This window comes from Nothobranchius furzeri, chromosome 17 (assembly GCF_043380555.1).
Source record: "Nothobranchius furzeri strain GRZ-AD chromosome 17, NfurGRZ-RIMD1, whole genome shotgun sequence".
In the NCBI taxonomy this organism is placed as follows: Eukaryota; Metazoa; Chordata; class Actinopteri; order Cyprinodontiformes; family Nothobranchiidae; genus Nothobranchius; species Nothobranchius furzeri.
The window spans coordinates 21,443,287-21,465,357 of record NC_091757.1 but is presented as its reverse complement, the minus strand read 5'-3'; the positions used below and the strand labels follow the sequence as shown (position 1 = coordinate 21,465,357).

Genomic DNA, 22,071 nt, shown 5'->3' with positions numbered 1-22,071 from the left:
ACTGTACATGTGTATACTGTACATGTATTTACTGTACATGTATATACTGTACATGAATATACTGTACATGTATATACTGTACATGTATATACTGTACATGTGTATACTGTACATACTGTACATGTATATACTGTACATGTGTATACTGTACATACTGTACATGTACATACTGTACATGTGTATACTGTACATACTGTACGTGTATATACTGTACATGTGTATACTGTACATACTGTACATGTATATACTGTACATACTGTACATGTATATACTGTACATGTGTATACTGTACATACTGTACATGTACATACTGTACATGTACATTATGTACAGTATACACATGTACAGTATGTACATGTACATACTGTACATGTATATACTGTACGTGTATATACTGTACATGTATTTACTGTACATGTATTTACTGTACATGTGTATACTGTACATGTATTTACTGTACATGTATTTACTGTACATTTATATACTGTACATGTATATACTGTACATTTATATACTGTACATGTATATACTGTACATGTGTATACTGTACATACTGTACATGTGTATACTGTACATGTGTATACTGTACATACTGTACATGTATATACTGTACATGTGTATACTGTACATACTGTACATGTATATACTGTACATGTGTATACTGTACATGTATTTACTGTACGTGTATCCAGGAAAAGTAGCTTTAGAAGTTCCAACTAATGAGGATGGAAATAAATAACTAGCAACCACAGTCTAGTCCAAGTGTCTCCTGGTCTCTGCAGCAGGTCAGACTGAACATCACAGCTTCACACCCCAAGTCCCAAAGCCAGCTCGGCCTTTCACACACTAACCTTCAAGGCACTGTGACGATCTGGCTAGGTGTTGTCAGTAGTCACAAACGTGTGTGTGTGTGTGTGTGTGTGTGTGTGTGTGTGTGTGCGCGCTCACACCACTCAGTTTGCTAAAGGATCTCGTCATAAAAATGAGTATTTAGCTTTTATAAAAAGACACAACCTTCTGAGTTATCAGAGCCTCGGGTCTCTGACCACTAGTGGTGTTTAACAGCGGGATCTGTTTCCACTCACTTCAGGGTTTAGGCTAAGTGTTGGCTTTGTGTTTGGTGCAGCTGGGGCCTCGCCATCTCAGTGACATGGAGGTACTGCTGCTGGTTTCCTCCAAACACGTACCAGCATACAAACTGGAGGCCATGATGGAGAGACCAGAGAGAGGGGTGTCTATACGGAGACAGATGATATCTGCAGGTCTGTCCTGTCCATCAGCGTTGTCCTCTCTGCCCTACACCAACTATGACTATTCAAAGGTCAGCTAACAAAAACCTGCTCATGGTGTTGAACTTCCCTTTTCATCAAAGCTTTGCTCCTCAGGTCATGGGCACCTGCTGTGAGAATGTGATTGGTTACATTCCTGTCCCAGTGGGCGTGGCTGGACCACTACACCTGGATGGGAGGCAGTTCCAGGTTCCCATCGCCACCACAGAGGGCTGCCTGGTAGCAAGCACCAACCGCGGCTGTCGGGCAATCGCGGTGAGTTTCAGATTCCTCACTGATCACACACACACACACACACACACACACACACACACACACACACACACACACACACACACACCTGGTGAGGTGGAAGTGATTCAAAATGAACACACCACTCAGAGTGTGTATGCACGTGTGCTTTTCTGTGTGTGTGTGTGTGTGTGTGTGTGTGTGTGTGTGTGTGTGTGTGTGTGCGTGCGTGTGTGTGTGTGTGTGTGTGTGTTGTGATGGTGCTGCAGCTTGGGGGTGGAGCCAGGAGCTGTGTCCTGGCCAACAGCATGACCCGTGGACCTGTCGTGAGGCTCCCGTCGGCCTGCAGGGCAGCAGAGGTCAAAGCCTGGTTGGAGAGCCCTGATGGGTTTCAGGATATCAGAGAGGCTTTTGACAACACCAGCAGGTAAAACCTTCTGCTTCTGGACTCTTCTTCACCTCAGGTGTGTTTAGCTCTAAACCTTTATTGGTCTGGGTGATAAAGCAACACGACGGTGCCTTGCTGGCAGGTTTGCTCGTCTCCAGAAGCTCCTGGTTGGCCTGGCTGGTAGAAATCTTTACATACGCTTCCATTCCAAAACTGGAGATGCCATGGGGATGAACATGATCTCTAAGGTACGCTAGCTTAGAGATGCTGTGAGGCCAAGATGTCTGAGCTCCTTAGAAGCGAATCATTTAAACACACAGGACCGGACACCTCTTTATTCAGTATTCTGACTTCTGCAGTGAGGACGAGTCTGAAGGACGTACGTCTACAGGACACACTCGTTTAAGCTTGGTTTGTCTGCAGGGCACGGAGCACGCTCTGCACAGACTGCAGCAGCACTTCCCTGAGCTGCAGGTGGTTGCTGTCAGTGGGAACTACTGCACCGACAAGAAACCAGCTGCCATCAACTGGATTGAAGGCAGAGGCAAGTCTGTTGTGTGCGAGGCCACTGTCCCTGCAAAGGTCGTCCAGGAGGTAAGCAGTCAGGCTTGAGAGCAGCAGCTTGACCGTAGTCCCTGTAACATGTCCCTGCTTGTCCCTGTGGACCAGGTCCTCAAGACAACTACAGAGGCTCTGATTGAGGTCAACATTCATAAGAACCTGGTCGGCTCCGCTATGGCAGGCAGCATCGGTGGATTTAACGCTCATGCAGCCAACCTGGTGGCTGCCATCTACATTGCCTGTGGCCAGGTAAGGTCTTCCTGCCTGATCACGGGGTTCCCTTCATTCCAGTGTTCTCCAGGGAATCTTAGCTGTGGATGTGTGTCCTCCAGGACCCGGCCCAGTCTGTGGGCAGCAGTAACTGCATCACGCTCATGGAGTCTTCAGGGCCATCAGGGGCGGACCTGTACATCAGCTGCACAATGCCCTCTATAGAACTGGGCACTGTGGGAGGAGGCACCAACCTGCCCCCGCAGCAGGCCTGTCTCCAGGTAAATGCAAAGTAACCCATTCACAATGTACAAAGCACCTGCAGAACCAAAGTCTGAGCCTGTAAGGTTGTAAGCCCTGCCTATGGCGTTTAAAGCGTGCCACAACCCGTGCACGCGCATTGGGTCCACAGCGCGCGTGTGAACGGGACTCGCGCGCGTGTGAACGGGACTCGCGAGCGAAAATATACATGGCGAGAGGTCATTTGTGCACTGAGAGGGAGCAAACTGTGTCTGTGAGCGCACAAGGATGTGCACAAGTGACAAACCTGCGTGCGCGCGTTGTCAACGAGCACACGGCAGAGGAAAACGTGCCCGCGCGGCAGCCTCTGTGCGCGCTCGGCAGCCTCTCTGCGCGCTCGGTTTCTGACTCCTGCTCGCTCGGCTGTAAGGGCTTTTGGCACTCTGGAGGCGTGGCCTGTGGCAGATCTTCTCTGTCCTCTGATTGGTTAGTTTACCCTGCACTTTACCCTCTATCTATATAAAAAAGTCTGATATTCAGTAGTTGCTGGCATAGCTCAGCTGGGAGAGCAGGTGACTCTCGCCCCGGAGTATCCAGGTTCGAGTCCGGGCAAGGAAAATGTAGTAGATGTCATGTTAATTATTCTTAATTTCAGGTATTTTACAGTTGTGACCGTTCAACTGTCATTAAACGTCCGAATGTTTGCTGGGCAGTGTTTTAAAAAGTGCACATAAGCTAGATGGTTTTAACCATATAAAATTACATTTTTTGTGATACTGGAAAAATACATACTGAAATAAAACTACTGATTGAAAACTTTATGACTGTGGTTGTACAATATATGACTCACTAATACACTGCAAACTCCCTTAGAGTGGGGCTTCCAGAGAGAGAGAGAGAGAGAGAGAGAGAGAGAGAGAGAGAGAGAGAGAGAGAGAGAGAGAGAGAGAGAGAGAGAGAGAGAGAGAGAGAGAGAGAGAGAGAGAGAGAGAGAGAGAGAGAGAGAGAGAGAGAGAGAGAGAGAGAGAGAGAGAGAGAGAGAGAGAGAGAGAGAGAGAGAGAGAGAGAGAGAGAGAGAGAGAGAGAGAGAGAGAGAGAGAGAGAGAGAGAGAGAGAGAGAGAGAGAGAGACCCGTTCACACGCGCGCTGCCATGTATATTTGCGCTCGCGAGTCCCGTTCACACGCGCGCTGTGGACCCAATGCGCGTGCACGGGTTGTGGCATGCTTTAAACGCCATACCTCTCGCCATGTATATTTTCGCTCGCGAGTCCCGTTCACACGCGCACGAGTCCCGTTCACACGCGCGCTGTGGACCCAATGCGCGTGCACGGGTTGTGACACGGGTATGACGCGATACCCGCCTCCCACCAGGGGGCCTCGTGCATCAAACGCTCGTAGAGATATTCCTACATTTGTTCGTATGAACGACATTCAGAATGGTTGTACGAACGGTGATTAATGAAACGTGCGGCGGCCTTTCGTACGCACGTTCCGCCAGACTCGTCTGATGACAAATCCCACCTGTGCCCAGGTGCTCGTGTCCGTTCTCAGTCATTTACACACAGGAACGCCCCCAACGAACCATATGTGGTCACGCTACGTCCTCGGTATGTGAGGGGATTCCTGCGTTCTACCCGGGACAAAAAGAAAACGTGTGAGATTGAGACACATTTCTGCCGAAGCGCAAACGAACCAAACAAGTCGAGAGTTTGTAAACGCGGTCGGGACGGAGGAGACGTTCCCGTCAAGAATACATAAAGCGCTAGTCTGATCAATCATAGAGTAATGGCTTCTCATTTACAGTTAAGGAGTCGTTCTGGATGGAGTCTGTTTTATCTAAATGTCTGAGTGCAGCCTCGTTCAGTCTGGTTACCATGGCAACGCGTGTGTGATTGGAGAGCAGAGGAGGTTCTCTGGACTGGAATGGGATTTGTGTGGTTTATCTGTCGCTCCATGAAGGATCCCACATCCAGATGGATCTCCTGTCAGCGCGCTCACGGCTGCCCAACAGAGGAGCTCTGACAAATCCTTCTTTATAGCGTCTCAAGCAGGATCACGAGGCGCTTCACAAAGACTAAAATATAGTATAATAATATTCATTTAGAAGATTAAAAACATCATACAAATGGGAAGAGTAAAAACTGTGATTACAAAAACAGGAAATCCATTCCACAATGTGTGGAGTGCCTCAGCTGTTTTTACAAGGAAATTCGACCGATCCAAGATGGCCGCGGCCACCGCTTGTCAGCGCCCATAGGGAGTAGCGGTCACATGGGTTCTATCTATGTCTACGGTTCGCCCAACTTATCTAATATGTTTTATGGATTTACAGAAGGCGTTCTACCGCGTCCCTCGGGGGGGGGGGGTACTCCAGGAGTATGGGATACCTCTGATACGGACTGTTAGGGCTTGTATGACTGGCGTCAGAGCTTGGTCCTTGTTGCCAGCAGTAAGTCGGGCTGATTCCTGGTGAGAGTTGGACTCCGCCAACGCTGCCCTTCATCATCGATTCTGTTCATAACCTTCATGGACAGGATTTCCGGCCACAGCCAAGGTGTGGAGGGGATCTGTTATGGTGGCCTGAGGATCGGGTCTCTGCATTTGTAGATGATATGGTCCTGTTGGCTTCATCAGACAGTGATCTACAATTTTTTTTTGGGGGGGGGGGGGGGGGGGGGCAGTTTGCAGCCCAGTGTGAAGCAGCTGGGATGAGAATCAGCTCCTCTAAATCCCAGACCATAGTCTTGAGTCGGAAAAGGGTAGAATGCCTTCTCCGGGTCAGGGACGAGGTCCTGCCTCAAGTGGAGGAGTTTAAGTATCTCGGGGTCTTGTTCACGAGTGAGGGGAAGCTGGAGTGAAAGATCAAAGGTAGATTGGTGTTTCATCTGCAGTGATGTGGATGTTGTTTTGTCCAGTGTTTGGATTGGTAAGCAGGAGAAACGGAGAGATTTCCCGGCGGCCTGGCCGTCATTCTGGCCCGCTCGGTGATTGCGGATGGTCATAACGCGCGTAAAATCTAAATGAACAATCCGTCATGCAGCTCATCAGGACATCTGCTCTCCTGGTGCTCACACAAATGGAGCAAGCTGGGCACACAGACACCCCCTCCTCTCACTTCATCTGGTATGGCAAAGCGCTGCAGAGACCCCCCCAGTCCAGAGCGTGCTACAGCACCTTTGGCCCCAGAGGCAAAACGTACCGAGACAGGCCAGTGAAGGTGGAGCAGAGAAGGGGAGATAGAAAAATTAGAAGGCTCTGGCCACAGATGCATGTTCAGTCTGGCCTGTGTGTGATCATGTTGGGAGAACTGGCTTAAGGTGCAGTTTTTGAGCCGGTACGATTGTTTTACAGTGAGGAGTGTGCAGTGCTGGGTGCGCGGGTGGGTTGGGGAGGGAGAAACAGCGGCTGTTAGGAACTGATCATGATCATCAGACTCATATCCTTTAGGGACAGAGAGCAGTGCTTTGGGCCGGTACCGGTACCGCAGCACCTTTTTCTAATCGCCGCTGTTTTCTGACGGGTTTAAAAACAGCACCCTTCAGCAGCCATTTAATCAGTGCTTCTGTGTTTGTTTAGATGTTGGGTGTTCTTGGAGCCAACCAGGAATGTCCCGGTGAAAATGCCTGCCAGCTGGCCAGGATTGTGTGTGCTACGGTCCTGGCAGGAGAACTGTCCCTGATGAGCGCCCTGGCTGCCGGACACCTCGTCAAGAGTCACATGACACACAACAGGTAAACACCGATAGCATCAAAGGTGTGAGGCATGGCTACAGGTGTGTTTTGTCTCCTAACCAAATCCAGCAGACGAGCTCACATCACTCCAGGTTTACAGTCCCTCCACTGGCTCCCGCTAGGATATAGAATACAGTTTAAAGTTTTAGTGCTGACCTATAGAGCTCTTAACAACCAGGCTCCAAGCTACCTATCTGAGCTTTTATCCCCACACACCACCTCTCGGAACCTTAGATCCACATCTGAAAACCTCCTGGCTGTTCCTGGAACCAGACTGAAAACCAAAGGGGACAGGACCTTTCAGACTATTGCACCCAGACTTTGGAACAGTCTACCTTCAAATCTCCGTCTCTTGAAATCTGTAGAGGTCTTCAAAAATCATTTAAAAACTCACCTTTTCATCCAGGCGTTCCCTCCCTAAATATTCTAAAAGATAGCTTTGTTCTTGTTCACACCTTCACTTTGTTTATACTCATGATTTTGGTTACTATTGTTGTCACTGCTATTGTTTTTCTGATGTTTTTATTGGTTTGAGGTATTTGCCCTGATCTTTATCATGTTGTACAGCGCTTTGTGATTTATATCTGTGAAAGGCGCTCTATAAATAAACTTTACTTACTTACTTACTTGTGTTAGTACCACAGGTGCTAGCTTAGGGCCAGTAGGTGTGCTGTTATCTACTAGAGCTTAGATTTGGCATTTATGACTTTTTCACATAAACACAAACTTACTTTAGACGGGGGTACGTATGGCTACAGGAGCTCTGTGCTAATCCAGGGTATTATTCCAGGTCCACTCTTATTTAAACAGAGTTGACGTACACTTACAGAGAATAAGATGCAAGAGTCCCACCAGACTGTGTGTTTGCAGATCTAAGGCGGATCTCCAGGGGACTCAATCAGCCTGCACCAGGAAAAGCTCCTGAGAGCAGCTCGGCCTCCTGCAGCTCACGGAGTTCACTGGACAGTGAAGCCATGACCATCTGGGAGATTGAAAGGGACAAATCACTCATGTGTAAAAGAACTCCTCACAAGCCTGCTGGGGCCTCTGACACGCAGCAGAACAAGGATGACTGTTTTTACTATGTGAGACTTTATTGTTAACAGTTTATTTTTGCAAATATTCCGATTTCTAATAAATCTCAGTAGCTGTCAGTCATCAGTCCTTTATTTCATTATCACCATCATTCTGCTGGCTCTGCGCCAAACACCAGGGTTCGCCATCCCACCGTTTGTGTGTGTGTGTGTGTGTGTGTGTGTGTGTGTGTGTGTGTGTGTGTGTGTGTGTGTGTGTAAAACCAAACACAAGTACATACAGTACAGGTGCTGGTCATTAAATTAGAAAATCGGGACAAAGTTGATTTATTTTAGTAATTCCATTCAAAAAGTGAAACTTGTACATTAGACTCATCCATCAAACACAGACTGATATATTGCAAAAGTTTATTTCTTTAATGTTGATGCGTATAACTGACAACTAATGGAAAGACCAAATTCAGTATCTCAGAATATTGCGAAAAGGTTCAATAGTTAAGACCTCTGGTGCCCCACTCTAATCAGCTAACTAACTCCAAACACCTGCAAAAGCCTTTAAATAGTCAGTCTAGTTCTGTAGGCTACACAACCACGGGGAAGACTGCTGACTTGACAGTTGTCCAAAAGACGGCCATTGACACTTTGCACAAGGAGAGCTAGACGCAAAAGGTTAGAAGAAAAAAGAGGCTGGCTGTTCACAGAGCTCTGGGTCCAAGCACATTATCGAGAGGTGAGGGGAAGGACAAGATGTGGATAAAAAAGTGTACAAGCAACAGAGATAACCCAACCCTGGAGAAGATTGTGAAACAAAACCAATTCAAACGTGTGGAGAGTCACGGAGTGGACTGCAGCTGGTGTCAGTGCATATGTGTGCAAGACATGGTTTTCTGCTGGCACATTCCTTGTGTCAAGCCACTCTTCAACAAGAGACAGCTTCAGAAGACAAAAAGGACTGGACTGCTGCTGAGTGGTCCAAAAACTTTCCTTCCTCCAAAACGTGGAGAATTACCAACCTATCTCTCTCCTCTCGTTTCTGTCTAAAATCATCTAAAGGGCGGCCTTCAAGCAGGTCACAGGACACCTCTCACAAAACTGTCTGTTTGACCCTTACCAGTCTGGGTTCAACATGGCCACTCCACTGAAACAGCTCTGTTAGCAGTGACAGAACCCTTAACAGAAGCTAGAGCGACTGCCTAATCCTGAGTACTGATCCTGCTTGACCTATCGACTGCATCTGACTCTGTCAACTATGGCTTCCTTTTGTCCATACTGTAGCATGGGCATCACAGGGAAAGCACACTCTTGGTTGGAATTGTACCTGACAGGACAATCATTCAGTGTATCTTGGCTCGGACAATCTTCTACTGTTCATCTTGCCACAGGAGTCCCCCAGGGCTCTGAACTGGGACCTCTTCTCTTTGCCATATACACCACCTCACTGGGTGAGATCATTTGATCACATGGCTTCTCCTACCATTGCTATGCCGACGACACCCAGCTCTATCTGTCATTCCCGCTGGATGCCCACACTGTCAATGCACAAATCTCAGACTGTCTCTCTGACATATCAAGATGGATAGAATCCCACCGTCTTCCACTCAACCTTGCTAAAACTGAATTACTTGCCATCCCAGTGAAATCAGCCATACGAAACAATATCTCAATCCAAAATGATTCCCTGTCTCTGGCTCCTTCAAAGGCACTTCGCAATTTGGGTGTTGTGATTGATGACCAGCTGACCTTTAAAGATCACGTTGCCTCTGTTGCTCATTCAAGTCGCTTCACGCTGTATAACATACAAAAGATCAGACCGTACCTAACACAATATTGGGCCATTCCCATCTGTACCGGGTCGGCCCGGGCCGGGTAGCCCCAGTCAGCCCCAGCCTGGCCCGGTTGATTCCACACATCCTTGTCTTAAGCCCATGTGGGCTGATTCTACCCACCAATCAGAGGCTTGCTCTAATGGAAGGTGTGAATTTGCTGTCAGCAGTGGGTGTGTTGGTCCTGGTCGGCCTGAAGCAGACCCCCTCGAGAAAAGGGCTGAGAATGAGCCTTGGTTGGCCCGGAAAAATACCAGGCCACCCAGATATGTAAACAACCTACGCTACCCGGCCCGGGCCGACCCGGTACAGATGGGAATGGCCCATATGCCACCCAGCTCCTGGTGCAATCTACTGTCATCTCCCGCCTCGATTACTGCAAAGCCCTTCTAACTGGTCTTCTAGCCTGTACTGTGAGACCTCTTCAAATGGTCCAGAATGCAGCAGCACATCTGGTCTTCAATCAGCCTAAAAGAGTACATGTCACCCTCTGTTCATTGAGCTGTATTGGCTACTGTTAGCTACACGTTTCAAATTCAAATAGCTAACACTAACATACAAAGTTCTGGATGGTACGACTCCCATCTACCTGAATCCTCTTACAGGCTTACATCACGGCTCGGCGTCTTCAGTCATCAAAGGATCATCGGCTAGCAGTGCCTACACCACGCTCAGGACAGTCCAGACTCTTTTCATCTGTTGTTGCATGTCTATGGAACAAACCTACCAAGCACTACCAGATCAGGGACATCATTGTCAAATTTCAAGAAACTCCTGAAAACCCAGGTCCACCCTAGGACCCGACCTGCACCCGTCCCCCACTCTACTGCACACTCCATGTTCACTTCCCTCTATGATTCACCATGCTGCCTCACTGCCACCTAGGACTGACTGATTAGTTTGTTGGTAGCCTCCAGGGCAACCTGCTGGCTTCATTATCATCTGTAAGTTGCTTTGGACAAAAGCATCTGCTAATACATAAACATAAGTTTCTTTCTCTGATGAAAGTAAATTTTGCATTTCCTTTAGAAATTAAGGTCCCAAGGTCTGGAAGAAAAGAAGAGAAGCCCAGAATCCACTGTAATGTCCAGTAATGGTCAGTTTTTAAGTACAGCGTGACCCTTCAACATCTGGTCAAAATGGAGACACGAGACTGCATGTGTTCCCTTTAATCTGCCTGCCTTCATCCCACCAGCTGATGCTCAGAGCCTCTCTGCAGCTCTGAACACATGATAATGAATTGTCAACAATGATGTTCTCTCCTCAAGGCCCAAGCTTCCCTTATTGTCCTACAGGATTCTTCATGCCTTTGAATAAGGAACACTCGCAGCTCGGATTAGTTGCTGAATCAAAGAATGATTTCTTAAATTAAATATGAACATTTAAAACTTATAAGTTAATCATTAAATAAATGTTTGTTTATTGCTACTTATAATAATTATAATATAATGAAATGCTTTCATTGATCTGTGCTTGAGTGATTGAAAGTTTGAAATGAATGTTATGTTATGATTACATTGAAAGGTTTATATATGTTTCAGCATGTTGATATGACAAGGCCATTACCATTTGCACTCACACAAGGACAAAGTAAAGTTAGTCAAACGTGTGACACATAGATAGCCCTTTACCCCTGATCAGAGCATCAAAGAAGGCGTGTTTCTGAGGTTGTCTTGATAATATTCCTCAACATGTCAACCTCTGGTTGGCTACACAAATAACTTGAGAACATTAAAACCGGATCACTCTGGTGATTCATCAGTTCTTGAGAACGCTTCAGACCGGCCATCTGAAGCAAAAACCTCTTTAACCCATCAAAGCTTTTGACACGTCATCAAAATCTTTTTGCACCTGCGAAGCTGATACAGCAGACAGTTCCAGCAGAACAAGCTGATATTGTTCCGACTCCGTAAGAGTCCCGGACGTGAGGTTCCATCCATCTGTCGTGACCCGAGACATCTCTTTTACTGGAGAGTCGGAGCTATGGTATTCTAAAGCCCTCGATGCCAGAGGTCATCCGACCTGTCTGACCTTCGGAGCCACGAAGCGGGTCTCCGAGAACGGGTGAAGTAGACACACAGATAGCGTCTGATGCCTTTTGATAATAATCAACTTCTTCGCTTAACGCAAACCAAATTCTTTTACACCCTAGGAACTCAGCTTTCCTAGATACAGAAGTTCTGATAACATCGCATTCACACATAGGCACCATACACTACACCTACTCCATCGGGATCCATCCACTCACAGTAAATATTAGTTAACTTGTCATGTTTTAATAGTTTGTGAACTAAATTCTTACTTTTACAAACCTGACTCTTTCCTGAATCGAAACAAAGTGTTTCCAATCCCTGAATAAAACAAAGAATCATGGAATCTTCTGATTAACACAGTAAAGACCAAGCAGGGTTGATATTTTATATTTAAATAGAGTACCACAGCTTATTGGTCATAAGACCCCCTTTGGACATTTTGACTACCTAGTAATGCCGTTTGGATTAACGAACGCCCCAGCAGTTTTTCATTCACTTGTAAACTTGGTTTTGGGAGGTTACCTCAATAAGTTTGTGACGGTTTACCTGGACGACATTTTAATATTTTCTAAGACTTTGAGCCAGCACACCCATCATGTTCTTGCTGTATTACAGCGTTTATTAGAGAACAAACTTTATGTCAAAGCAGAAAAGGGTGTTTTTCACGTCCCCACTGTCAAGTTCCTCGGATTCATAATAGAGAGCGGGCGGTTGAAGACGGATCCAGAAAAGGTGCAAGCAGTCACCGACTGGCCCACACCAACCACCTGAAAACAGTTACAGAGGTTCCTGGGGTTTGCAAATTTCTACCGCAGACTCATCAGAAATTACAGTCAAACCGCCATCCCACTGACTAACCTCACCTCTGTCAATAAGCCTTTCATTTGGTCCCCCCAAGCAGACGCATCTTTCCAGGCTCTCAAGAGGAGGTTCACCAACGCTCCCGTGCTTCATCGACCAGATCCCCAGCAGCAGTTTACTCTCAAGATGGATGCCTCGGACACAGGGGTTGGAGCAGTACTGTCCCAGGTATCTCCCTCTGATCATCGACTCCACCCATGTGCTTTTTTCTCCCGACGATTAACGCCAGCTGAGAGCCGGTACGACGTCGGGGACAGGCAGCTGCTCGCTGTTAAGCTTGCCATCGAGGAGTGGCGACATTGGTTGGAGGGTGTGGAGAAGCCATTCATCATTTGGATGGACCACAAAAACCTGGTTTATCTGAAAGAGGCAAAAAGACTCAACCCTCGTCAATACAGGTGGTCTTTGGTTCAAAAAATACCTAGCCCGACGCCCTGTCCAGACAGTACGCTCCTGACCAAGAAGCTGAACCCTCCACCATCCTTCACCCAGCATGTATAGCGGGAGGAGTCACCTGGGACATAAGGGACCAAGTGTTGGAGGCCCACAAGAATGACCCCGGTCCTGGTCAGGGTCCCCCGGGCAGACTGTATGTACCACAAGCCCTCAGGAGTAAAGTGATCCACTGGGCTCATGCTGGCAAGTTTTCCCTTCACCCGGGAGTGGGATGCACCATGGCTCTCATTAAACGTAACTTTTGGTGGCTATCTATGTGCAGTGTTGGGCAAGTTACTTCAAAACTGTAATGCATTATTTATTACTTGTTACCCTCGTTTTAAAGTAATTCATTACATGACAATATTATTGATTTTAAAATGTAAGGCATTACACTACTTTTGCATTACTTTAAGTTACTTTCACCAAAACAACTTCAGTATGAATCTGGTCATGTGGCGCTCAGTGAGCTCATGACATATATGTGGAAGGTGATGTGGTGTCTGAGCTAGGATTGCTGTTAAAAACAGTTAGATATAATAACAGTTATTTAAAACAATTGTTTACTAAATAAAAGCAACAACAATCTGTACTCTCAGCACGCTGCCATCTTACAGGGCCATCTGAGCAGGGAGTGAGGTGGTGGGGGCTCCAAGCCTATATTTGCCTTGGTCCCCAAATGCCTTGATACGGCCCTGGATGTGGGACTGGCTTCTGGGGTGATCTGATTCTATCACATGTATAAATATTAAATGCTTATATATTATTGCTTTTCACTGGTAAAAATGTGTGTTGGGGATAAATCTACCTACTTTTTTCTTTTCAAGCACTTTGTTTTGTTTTCTTGATTTTATGTGAATGACTTCCTGCCCTTTCTCTCTCTAACCTTCCTGCATGCTGCATGTTTTCTCCGTCTTCCAGAAAAAACTGTTTCCTAGATTTCCTACTTTCTAACTAGTCAGCCAAAGGGATCTACCCAACGCAAAAAAAGAAGCTTAATAAGCGCTGCGCTCCAGCAGCAATGAGTTGAAATCACCGGGGCACAGATTATGAACTCAGCTGAAAAGTACATGAAGTACCAGAGAATATGGGCTGATATAAATGATCGCAAATGAATTACTTTGTTTTGGTGGAGCGGTTTTGTGAATATAACAGCGGCCGCGCGCAGGACGCAGCTGGAGTGTTTGAGCCATTACCGCTGCGTCCTCTCTGCTCGTAGAATGCCCGCAAAGCTGAGTCCATAAATGACGTCATATATGTGGATACTGGATCTTTTTTCAGGCTTCCCACAATTTGAGTTTTAAAGAAACCCACATCTTGATTCTGGGTTTAAAATGCGTTGTAATTACCGCGTTACTGACAATTGTACCGAGTAAATATTACCATTTTCTTTCCCTGTAATGCCGTGCATTACCACATTACAGCAAAAATTATTGCATTACAGTAATTAATTACTTTTGTACCACATTACTCCCAACACTGTCTATGTATAAAGATGTCAAGGATGTAATGAAATAGATTACGTGTTATTTAATGAGCCATAAGGCATGGAATTCCATAGGAAATATGAAGTCCACCTTACGGATCTGTGAGTTATTTAAACCAGGAGATTGGATCTTTTTATTGCAGGGATTAGATAACGGCTTCGTATTCACTCAGAGACAACAGAAGAGAGAGTCAAGTTTAAAAGTTAAGAATTTTATTACTAACAAAATAAACTAGACTAACTTTAAAACTGAATAAATGGTGTAACTAAAATGGATGAGGCGGTGAATGGATGACGTGTGATGTTGAATCAGAACCAGCAAATCCGAAAAAGCGATTGTTCTGATGGGAACTGAAGGTGTTGTCTTCACATTAAGCTTTGGTTAGGAAGTTCAGAAGCACATGAGACACCATCATGTCGGTCTACCTACCCTTCATGGAAGTCCCCTTTAGATCCAGAATGTCGAGGTCTTAGCTTGACCCTCTCTAGAACCGAGCCGGTAGGAAAAGCAGCGGTTCCGACCAGTCCATTCTGAGTCACTTCCGGGTACACGACAAGTTGTTGGCGTCTGGTGAGAGCCAAGCCTGGGTCTTGATAGTTCAGCTTTTGTTCTGAAGTAACTGTTGCCGCAGTTGGTATTGCAACAAATTTTTCTTTTCAGCTTTTGTTGGTTCTTTCGGTTAAAGAGTAGAGATCAGGATTGGCCACTCCGTCACTTTCTCTGGAACGCTTTGAACTGGCGTTAGAGCTGACGTGGCATAGTTTCATACTTTGGATGTTTTGGTTTATTGTCGAATGAAAAATGACCAAACACCATCAGAACCACGCCTCCGTCAGATCTGTAAGATTCTGATTGGATCAGTGAAAGTAATGTGTTATGTCTTTTTAACGCTACGTGAAATGAGTCCTGTTGGAACATTTAAAGTCATATTACTTATTATATTCTATAGGATTATAATAGAGTAATTAATATTTTGATTTCACAGATCGGTCACATCTTATTTATTGACTAACACTTTGATGGATTAGCTTTATTAAAATAGAGTTCTTTGATTATTTGAAAGAAAAGAGTTCATTCTTCGTTCTTCTGTTGAGCTGAAAATAAGCAGGTTAGAAGGAATGCATGAGACCTTGAGACCATATCTCATGCAGACTAGTCTTGAGCAAAGAAGGGAAAAAAACAGTCATTCCGGTTCATTACAAGGACTACATTTCAGGTTGCCATACATGTGCTCAACAGAAAGGAGACCATCGCCCACCAGCAGGACTGTTGAGCCCACTACCCACTCCCTCTCGCCCCTGGTCCCATAAAGACCTGGACTTTGTATGTGGGTTAACCGGCTCACATGGTTTTACTGCAATACTCACCATCGTCGACCGATTTTCGAAGGCATGTCACCTTCTTCCCTCCTCAGCTGTCACCACTCAACTTCTCATAAAGCATGTTTTCCGTCTGCATTGCAGGTCTGGAAAGAGTTTGCAGAGACCTTAGGGGCTCGAGTCACTCTCACTTTGGGTTACCATCCTCAGTCCAATGGCCAATGCGAACGGATTAATGAAGAGCTAGGAGCCATGCTACGATGCGTTTGCTCTGCGCATACTTCATCCTGGAGCTCCCACCTCGCCTGGGTGGAATACGCCCACAACAGTCACATCTCCACAGCCACAGGTCAGTCTCTTTTTGAGTCCTCTATTGGTTACCAACCATCCCTCTTCCCTCTGCAGACATCAGTCACCTCCTCGGTTCCCCAGTTCCTCCGTAGTGCCAGGCGCGCCTGGTCCACAACCAGGGTAGCACTGGATCGCACGGCCATCAGGGACAAACAGTTGGCAGATTGCCGGCAGCGACCGGCTCCAGCTTACACTCCTGGGCAGAGTGTTTGGTTGTCGTCTAAGGACATTCCCCTGAAGGCCACTTCCCACAAACTTACGCCGAGATTCCTAGGCCCGTTCAAGATCCTGGCAGTTCCCACTCCCTACACGGTTCGGCTGGACCACCCTCGTTCCCTCCGTGTTCACTCTGTCTTTCATGTATCCCTCGTCAAGCCCTTGGTCACCAGTCCCCTCTGTCCTACTCCTGCTCCTCCTCCTCCGGCTCGTCTTTACAAAGGTGGGTTGGTCTACACGGTCAACCGGATCCCGGATTCTCGTCCCCGTGGTAGAGGTATCCAGTACCTTGTCGATTGGGAAGGCTATGATCCTGAGGAGAGGTCCTGGGTCCCCCTATCCTTCATAAAGGATCCGTCCTTGATCCGCGACTTCGAAGCGGCTTCGGCTAGGACGCCAGGAGGCGTGCGTTGAGGGGGTGTACTGTCATGAGGCGGGGTGAGTACTCTCTCTCACTAGAAATCTCTGAGTGTGTTTGCAGGAGAGGGAGCGGCAGCTGCACCAGATCAGCTGATTAGCGGGTCGACTACTTAAGGAGATGGTGAACACAGCTCGACGCCGGATGATTATTATGACTCGGTAGTTTCCAGCCTTCACTCCAGTGCTCAGGTTTTCTCTTGGAAATACTCTAGTGTGTTTTTTTTTTCATAACAGGATCTCGCACATACTTAGTAAGGTTTTGCTACAAGACATCTAGCTTACATTTCATCATTTCATTCAATTCTGTAATGTTGCCAACCATCATTCATCGTAATTTGTTCTGTGTCATCATTAGTTTAGAAATATAAAATAAAATAAGTTTTTATAAACTACATTCTGACTCTGTCTTTACTAATATGAAGCGTGTATTTCCCTAAATAGTTCAAAGAACCTAAAGGTAATATTAAACCAAACATTCAAAGATCAATCAGGTTGATCAATCATATTTATATGGCATATCACATCTTATTGATCATTTAATAATATATGGCGACACTCAATTATGCTACGCTACACCTAAATCTCAAAAAGCCAGCCACAATCAAAGTAGTACAGCATAAATTCATTCTTACTTTTGCAAATTTGTGATCATAATCCGTGTTCTAGTGAAACAATCCACTCGATTTGTGTATTTTATTTTCCCAACGTCAAAGCTAACTGATTCCTGACTGTTCTTGCCACTGTTTATTTCTCCAGACTAAATCTGCGACACCATTTTGCCTAAAGAAATAGCTCTCCCCTTGGAAGCCCCGTATTCTTTGTGGTTTAAAGATGAGACAATGAAGCACAACTTCACGCAATTCTATTGGCCCAGACATTTGAGTCGTGATTTGAATGATGCAAATCGTCTAATGGGATCCTGGAATACCCTCCTGCGTACTGCACATTAAAAGTTTTCTAATTTCAATAGCTCATACGCTGTAAACTCTGTTGACACAAAATCATGCATGCTTTACATTCTACAACCTTAACCTTTTGTAAAAAAACGAAACAAACAAAAAAAACTTTGAATTTTTGTGAATTTATAAAGTTTTGTAATTTCAATAGCACAATAACACAGTAAACTCCAGTGATGAAAAATCATGTCTGCTGAGCAACATTAACATTAACATACTACAACAGTTACTTTTTGGAAAAAATGCATCTGTGATTTTTCAAGAATTTCTTTAACTTTGTCATTTCAGCAGCTCATACACTGCAAACTCTAGCGACGCAAAATCAGGCCTACTGGTCAACACTTACGTGCCCTACATACTACTACTTTAACTTTTTTGAAATAATACTTCTGATTTTTCATTTATTTTACACTGTAAACTGTAGGGACAAACAAATGGCCCCTGCTGATCACAAATTTCCTAGTACTCTTTATCAATACTTACAAAATTTGCCAGTCAAGAACATTTTTCTTTTTGGATCATTAACACTTGGCTGTTTGCATGTGACTGTTTTTATGAGGTTAAATATTTTTATCAAAACAACGCGCTTGCTCACCTTTGCTTGTCTGTGTTTCTCCAAAAACAAGTCACATGTCAAATATATCAACCGAAAAGGTACTGGTTCAGAAATGTCAAACTGAATTAATTATTTACACCGTACACCTAAAATGTAACCCCCCCACCACACACACACACACACACACACACTCCCTTTCCCCACTCTATTGACCCTTTGCAGGTGACGTCACGCCACTCATGAGACCGCCCCCTTTGCCATGATGGATGGCAAAAAGACCGTTTACACCCGTAGAAACTCCAGTGAAGGCAGTCAAAACAAGCCAGTTTGTAGCCTTTTAATCGCTTTTATTTAGTTGATTTGACAGTAAAACGGGTTTAGCTTGCTGCGTGGTCGGCTGCACTAACAGACAAGGACGTAAACTCAACTAGTTTTGTTTTTTTAATAACTTTGATGGAGACTGAGGATGGAGATGAACTGCAGCGTCAAGCAGACTAGCAAGCCTCAGATTAGCAGCGAGCATGTTTTTACCGGGTAAGATTAATTTATTTCACGAGGAAGACGGGGACAGGGATAAATGTGATGTGTTTATACTAGTTCTTGATAATCCTGATGGATGGGTATTTCACCACGGAGGCTGCGCGCCGTCCACTGTAGTGTAAAGCGGGACAATTATTAACAATATTAAAGCTCCGATGGATGATTACGTGTGTTAAAATTACGTTATTTATTTATATGAGCGTCGGCGTTCAGAGATCTTCTCATTCCGGTGTGAGAGCAGCAGCTGAACCCGGTAACACCACCAGCAACAGAAGCTGGCAGGGATCCGGACTTTAACAATCAGCTTTGGTGTAAAGTGAAACGCTGTTTATAACATAAAGTTATAAATCCAGAGGGGTGAATTTAGGCAAAGTCAGCAACATGTTTACATCAGAGACCAGCTGTAGAGAGAATGTAAGCTAACGTTGGTAAGCTAGTTCACATACCGCTCTCTATGAGCCCCGCTAGATGCGCTACTTCTGATAACTGAACTGGGCATGAACTAGTTGAAGGAATGCTGGAGGAGTTGTGTTTTTGTTTTGATCGCAAAAACAATTTCAGGCTCTACCTTTCCCTTTGTTTAGTACTCGTGTCGCTCAGTGTTTACATGCTTTTGCCGTCCACCACGGTGGACTCACGTGGTCAGGTGACGTCGGTGTAAACGGTCAATAGGGAGCCTAAGTTTACTTCTGTCACGATTTGGTGTAGTAGGATGTTTAGGACCCAAAATGCAGAAAACCAGATGAACCAGGCAGGAGGTAGATGATGAAAATAAATCCTTTATTTAGGAGTAGTCCAAAGGCAGGGAGCCAAAACCCAAAAATCTTAACCGAGCAATAAAAACTCTAGAGGACTAGGGACACTGGAAACACTAGATGCTAGGAACAGGAACAAGCCTGACAAGAACAACAAACAAACATTAATGGACCGACAAGAACACAGAGACAGACAGGGCTTAAATACACTGGGAGGAGCAATCAGGGAAACAGGACGCAGGTGTGTGGGGTGAGCTGCTGGAGGGAAGGCAGGTGACACTAATCAACTCAATGGGGAAAACAGAAACAGAGGATGGCAAATACCTTAACACAAAACTAAACAACAATTTCCTAAAGACGGAGGGAAGGACCCACACAAACTAGCTGGAGGAGGACATAGTACATACACACACTGAGCTGGGGACAATGAGGCTGGAGCTGACCTGGGAGGAAACAGTAAAAAAGACATCAGACACTAAACTGACACACAGAAAAAGGACACAAGAGGGCGCCAAAGGGCTACAACATAAGACACATAACAGGGATGCAGACAAGGACACATGAGGGCGCTAAGAGAGCACAAGGGGGGAACCTGGAGTGGAGCACAAGAGGAGCTGGGGAACAAAGGGACACAAGAGGGAATCTAGAGAGGGATGGAGGACACCAGGAGGCACATAAAGGAAGGGGGCTGACGCAGACCATGACAACTTCCGCATCATGGGTCCCCGGAAGAATGAAAAAATGAATGCACGCCAACGGGGCTAAAAACGCTATTTTATAATTCCGCTTGTTTTGTGCCATGGATTTCACATATGATGATTTTTAAAGACACATTTTGATACCAAGAACGCGCTTATTTTCAAACGGGGGGAAATGAAATTTTAGGTTTTGTGTGAAAATAAGTCCAGGACTACAGACGCGCCTCACAAAAGTGACGTCATCGAACCAGACATGGAGGAAACGGAGGGAAAAGGGCTGTAAGTTCAGGAAACTTCCCACAGGAGGAAAGAACCTCCATAAATCTGGTCATTTGGTGAGTAGCAGCTACGCCAGGGGAGAGGAGATTATGTGGTGACATCACATGTGCAACATATCAATTTCTAGTTTGTAGTCATGCTAATTACAAACTTTTACACGCTGATAAATCTCAAAGTACGTGACTGGCGTGGTCGGAACACCCATCATTACTTTTCATTTTAACTGCAGTACAACGTGTGTGTGATCCAGGGTGTAAGGCAAAGCAGATTAGAAAATAACATTTTTAGCCCCGTTGACCTGCATTCATTTTTTCGTTCTTTCAGTGACCCGTGATGCGGAAGAGACTTTTTATTATTTATTTATTTATTTATTTATTCGTTTATTTATTTATTCGTTTATTTATTTATTTATTTATTTTCACTGAGAATATTGAAACAACAGAATTCCAATAAAATACAAAATTACAATTATTTGAATAAAGTCACTGTTGGGTATTTTTGTAATTGTACCTTTTGGAGGCCTAAAAGATGCCCATTTTGTGTTATTGACACTGCATGAATCTCTGTTTTTGCCAACTGTTGTTGTTCATGAAAGGTTGAGCAAGGAGGTTGATTGCAACTGAAACCTTTGTACCTCTGTAACCTGAGAAGGCCCCGCCTTCTCCCCCATCCTTTGCTGTGAATAAAGCCCCTGGGAAACTGAGGAGACTTGGGAGTGACGTGGGGAAGCCTCGGAGGAGGTTCCTCTGCGTTAACTCTCCATATTTTGGGGACTCAGGGTAAAATGTCTTCCTTGTTGTCATGTGTGTTTAATTCAGGTTCCAGGGTTATGGAGATTAAATATTACCTAACATTCTGGTCTCCTGATGGAGAATGCAGGTGTGCAGAGCTGGTGAGGTGAAGGCTTTGAGGCTGGAGCAGAGGGGGGCTGGTTAGCTCCATGGAGGGGTTTCTGCGCCCAGCTCTCACATGACAATTCATGGACATTACAAATAATCTCTCTCTCTCTCTGTGTGTGTGTGTGTCGTCCTTTAAGGTAATATGGGATAAATCTAATTACCTATCAGTCACACCTCCAACAAGTTATTAAATTAGAACAAAGAAATACCTTAATGTGTCAGATATATTAATTCAGATTTTACTAAAAAGAAAGAAGGAAAAGAATAAGCAAAATAAAGTAACGACAAATGAACTCAAGACAACCTAAGGAGAAACAATTTTTCTTATTAAAATAAGGTAAAAGAAATTCAGCAAGAGTTAAGCTGACCTAAGAGCGTATGAAGCCTAGTAGCAAGGGGATTTTCCAACAGTTTCAAAGATTTTTTAAATAAGGAGAGATCATTTTTAGAGCAAACCATGAAGGGAGAGATTTGGCATATCGACATCTATATACATTATATTTTTTATATATAATAAGATTGTTAACCAAAGTTTCTGTACTTTATTGCCTAATTTTAGACCAAATGAAATATTCTGAGGGGACCAAAAGGTGGCCTTACTAAAAATGGAGGACACTGACTCATGGAGAGATTTACATAACTGTAAGACTGTGTCACATTCGTAGAACAGGTGCTCCAGATTTGTTTTACATATGTAATAATTTTCAACCATAATTTTAAATCTACTATTAATACATTTGTTAGAAGGATAAATATTA

At 45.0% G+C, this 22,071-nt stretch overlaps 1 protein-coding gene across 2 annotated transcripts in view; it reads left to right on the top strand.

The window, feature by feature from the left end:
- LOC107396143 (3-hydroxy-3-methylglutaryl-coenzyme A reductase) overlaps positions 1–7,805 on the top strand; it is a 17,913-nt gene extending 10,108 nt beyond the window's left edge. Inside the window, exons 12-20 of one of the 2 annotated variants that reach the window (XM_015975696.3) lie at positions 1,127–1,321; positions 1,386–1,544; positions 1,790–1,947; positions 2,051–2,156; positions 2,332–2,502; positions 2,578–2,718; positions 2,802–2,960; positions 6,497–6,651; positions 7,522–7,805. In XM_015975696.3, coding sequence (XP_015831182.1) covers positions 1,127–1,321; positions 1,386–1,544; positions 1,790–1,947; positions 2,051–2,156; positions 2,332–2,502; positions 2,578–2,718; positions 2,802–2,960; positions 6,497–6,651; positions 7,522–7,576 — 1,299 coding nt within the window. In that variant the 3' untranslated portion in view covers positions 7,577–7,805. The remainder of the gene's footprint in view (positions 1–1,126; positions 1,322–1,385; positions 1,545–1,789; positions 1,948–2,050; positions 2,157–2,331; positions 2,503–2,577; positions 2,719–2,801; positions 2,961–6,496; positions 6,652–7,521) is intronic. The other variant, XM_070546296.1, reaches the window with a different exon arrangement.
- The last annotated feature ends 14,266 nt before the right edge of the window (positions 7,806–22,071 follow it).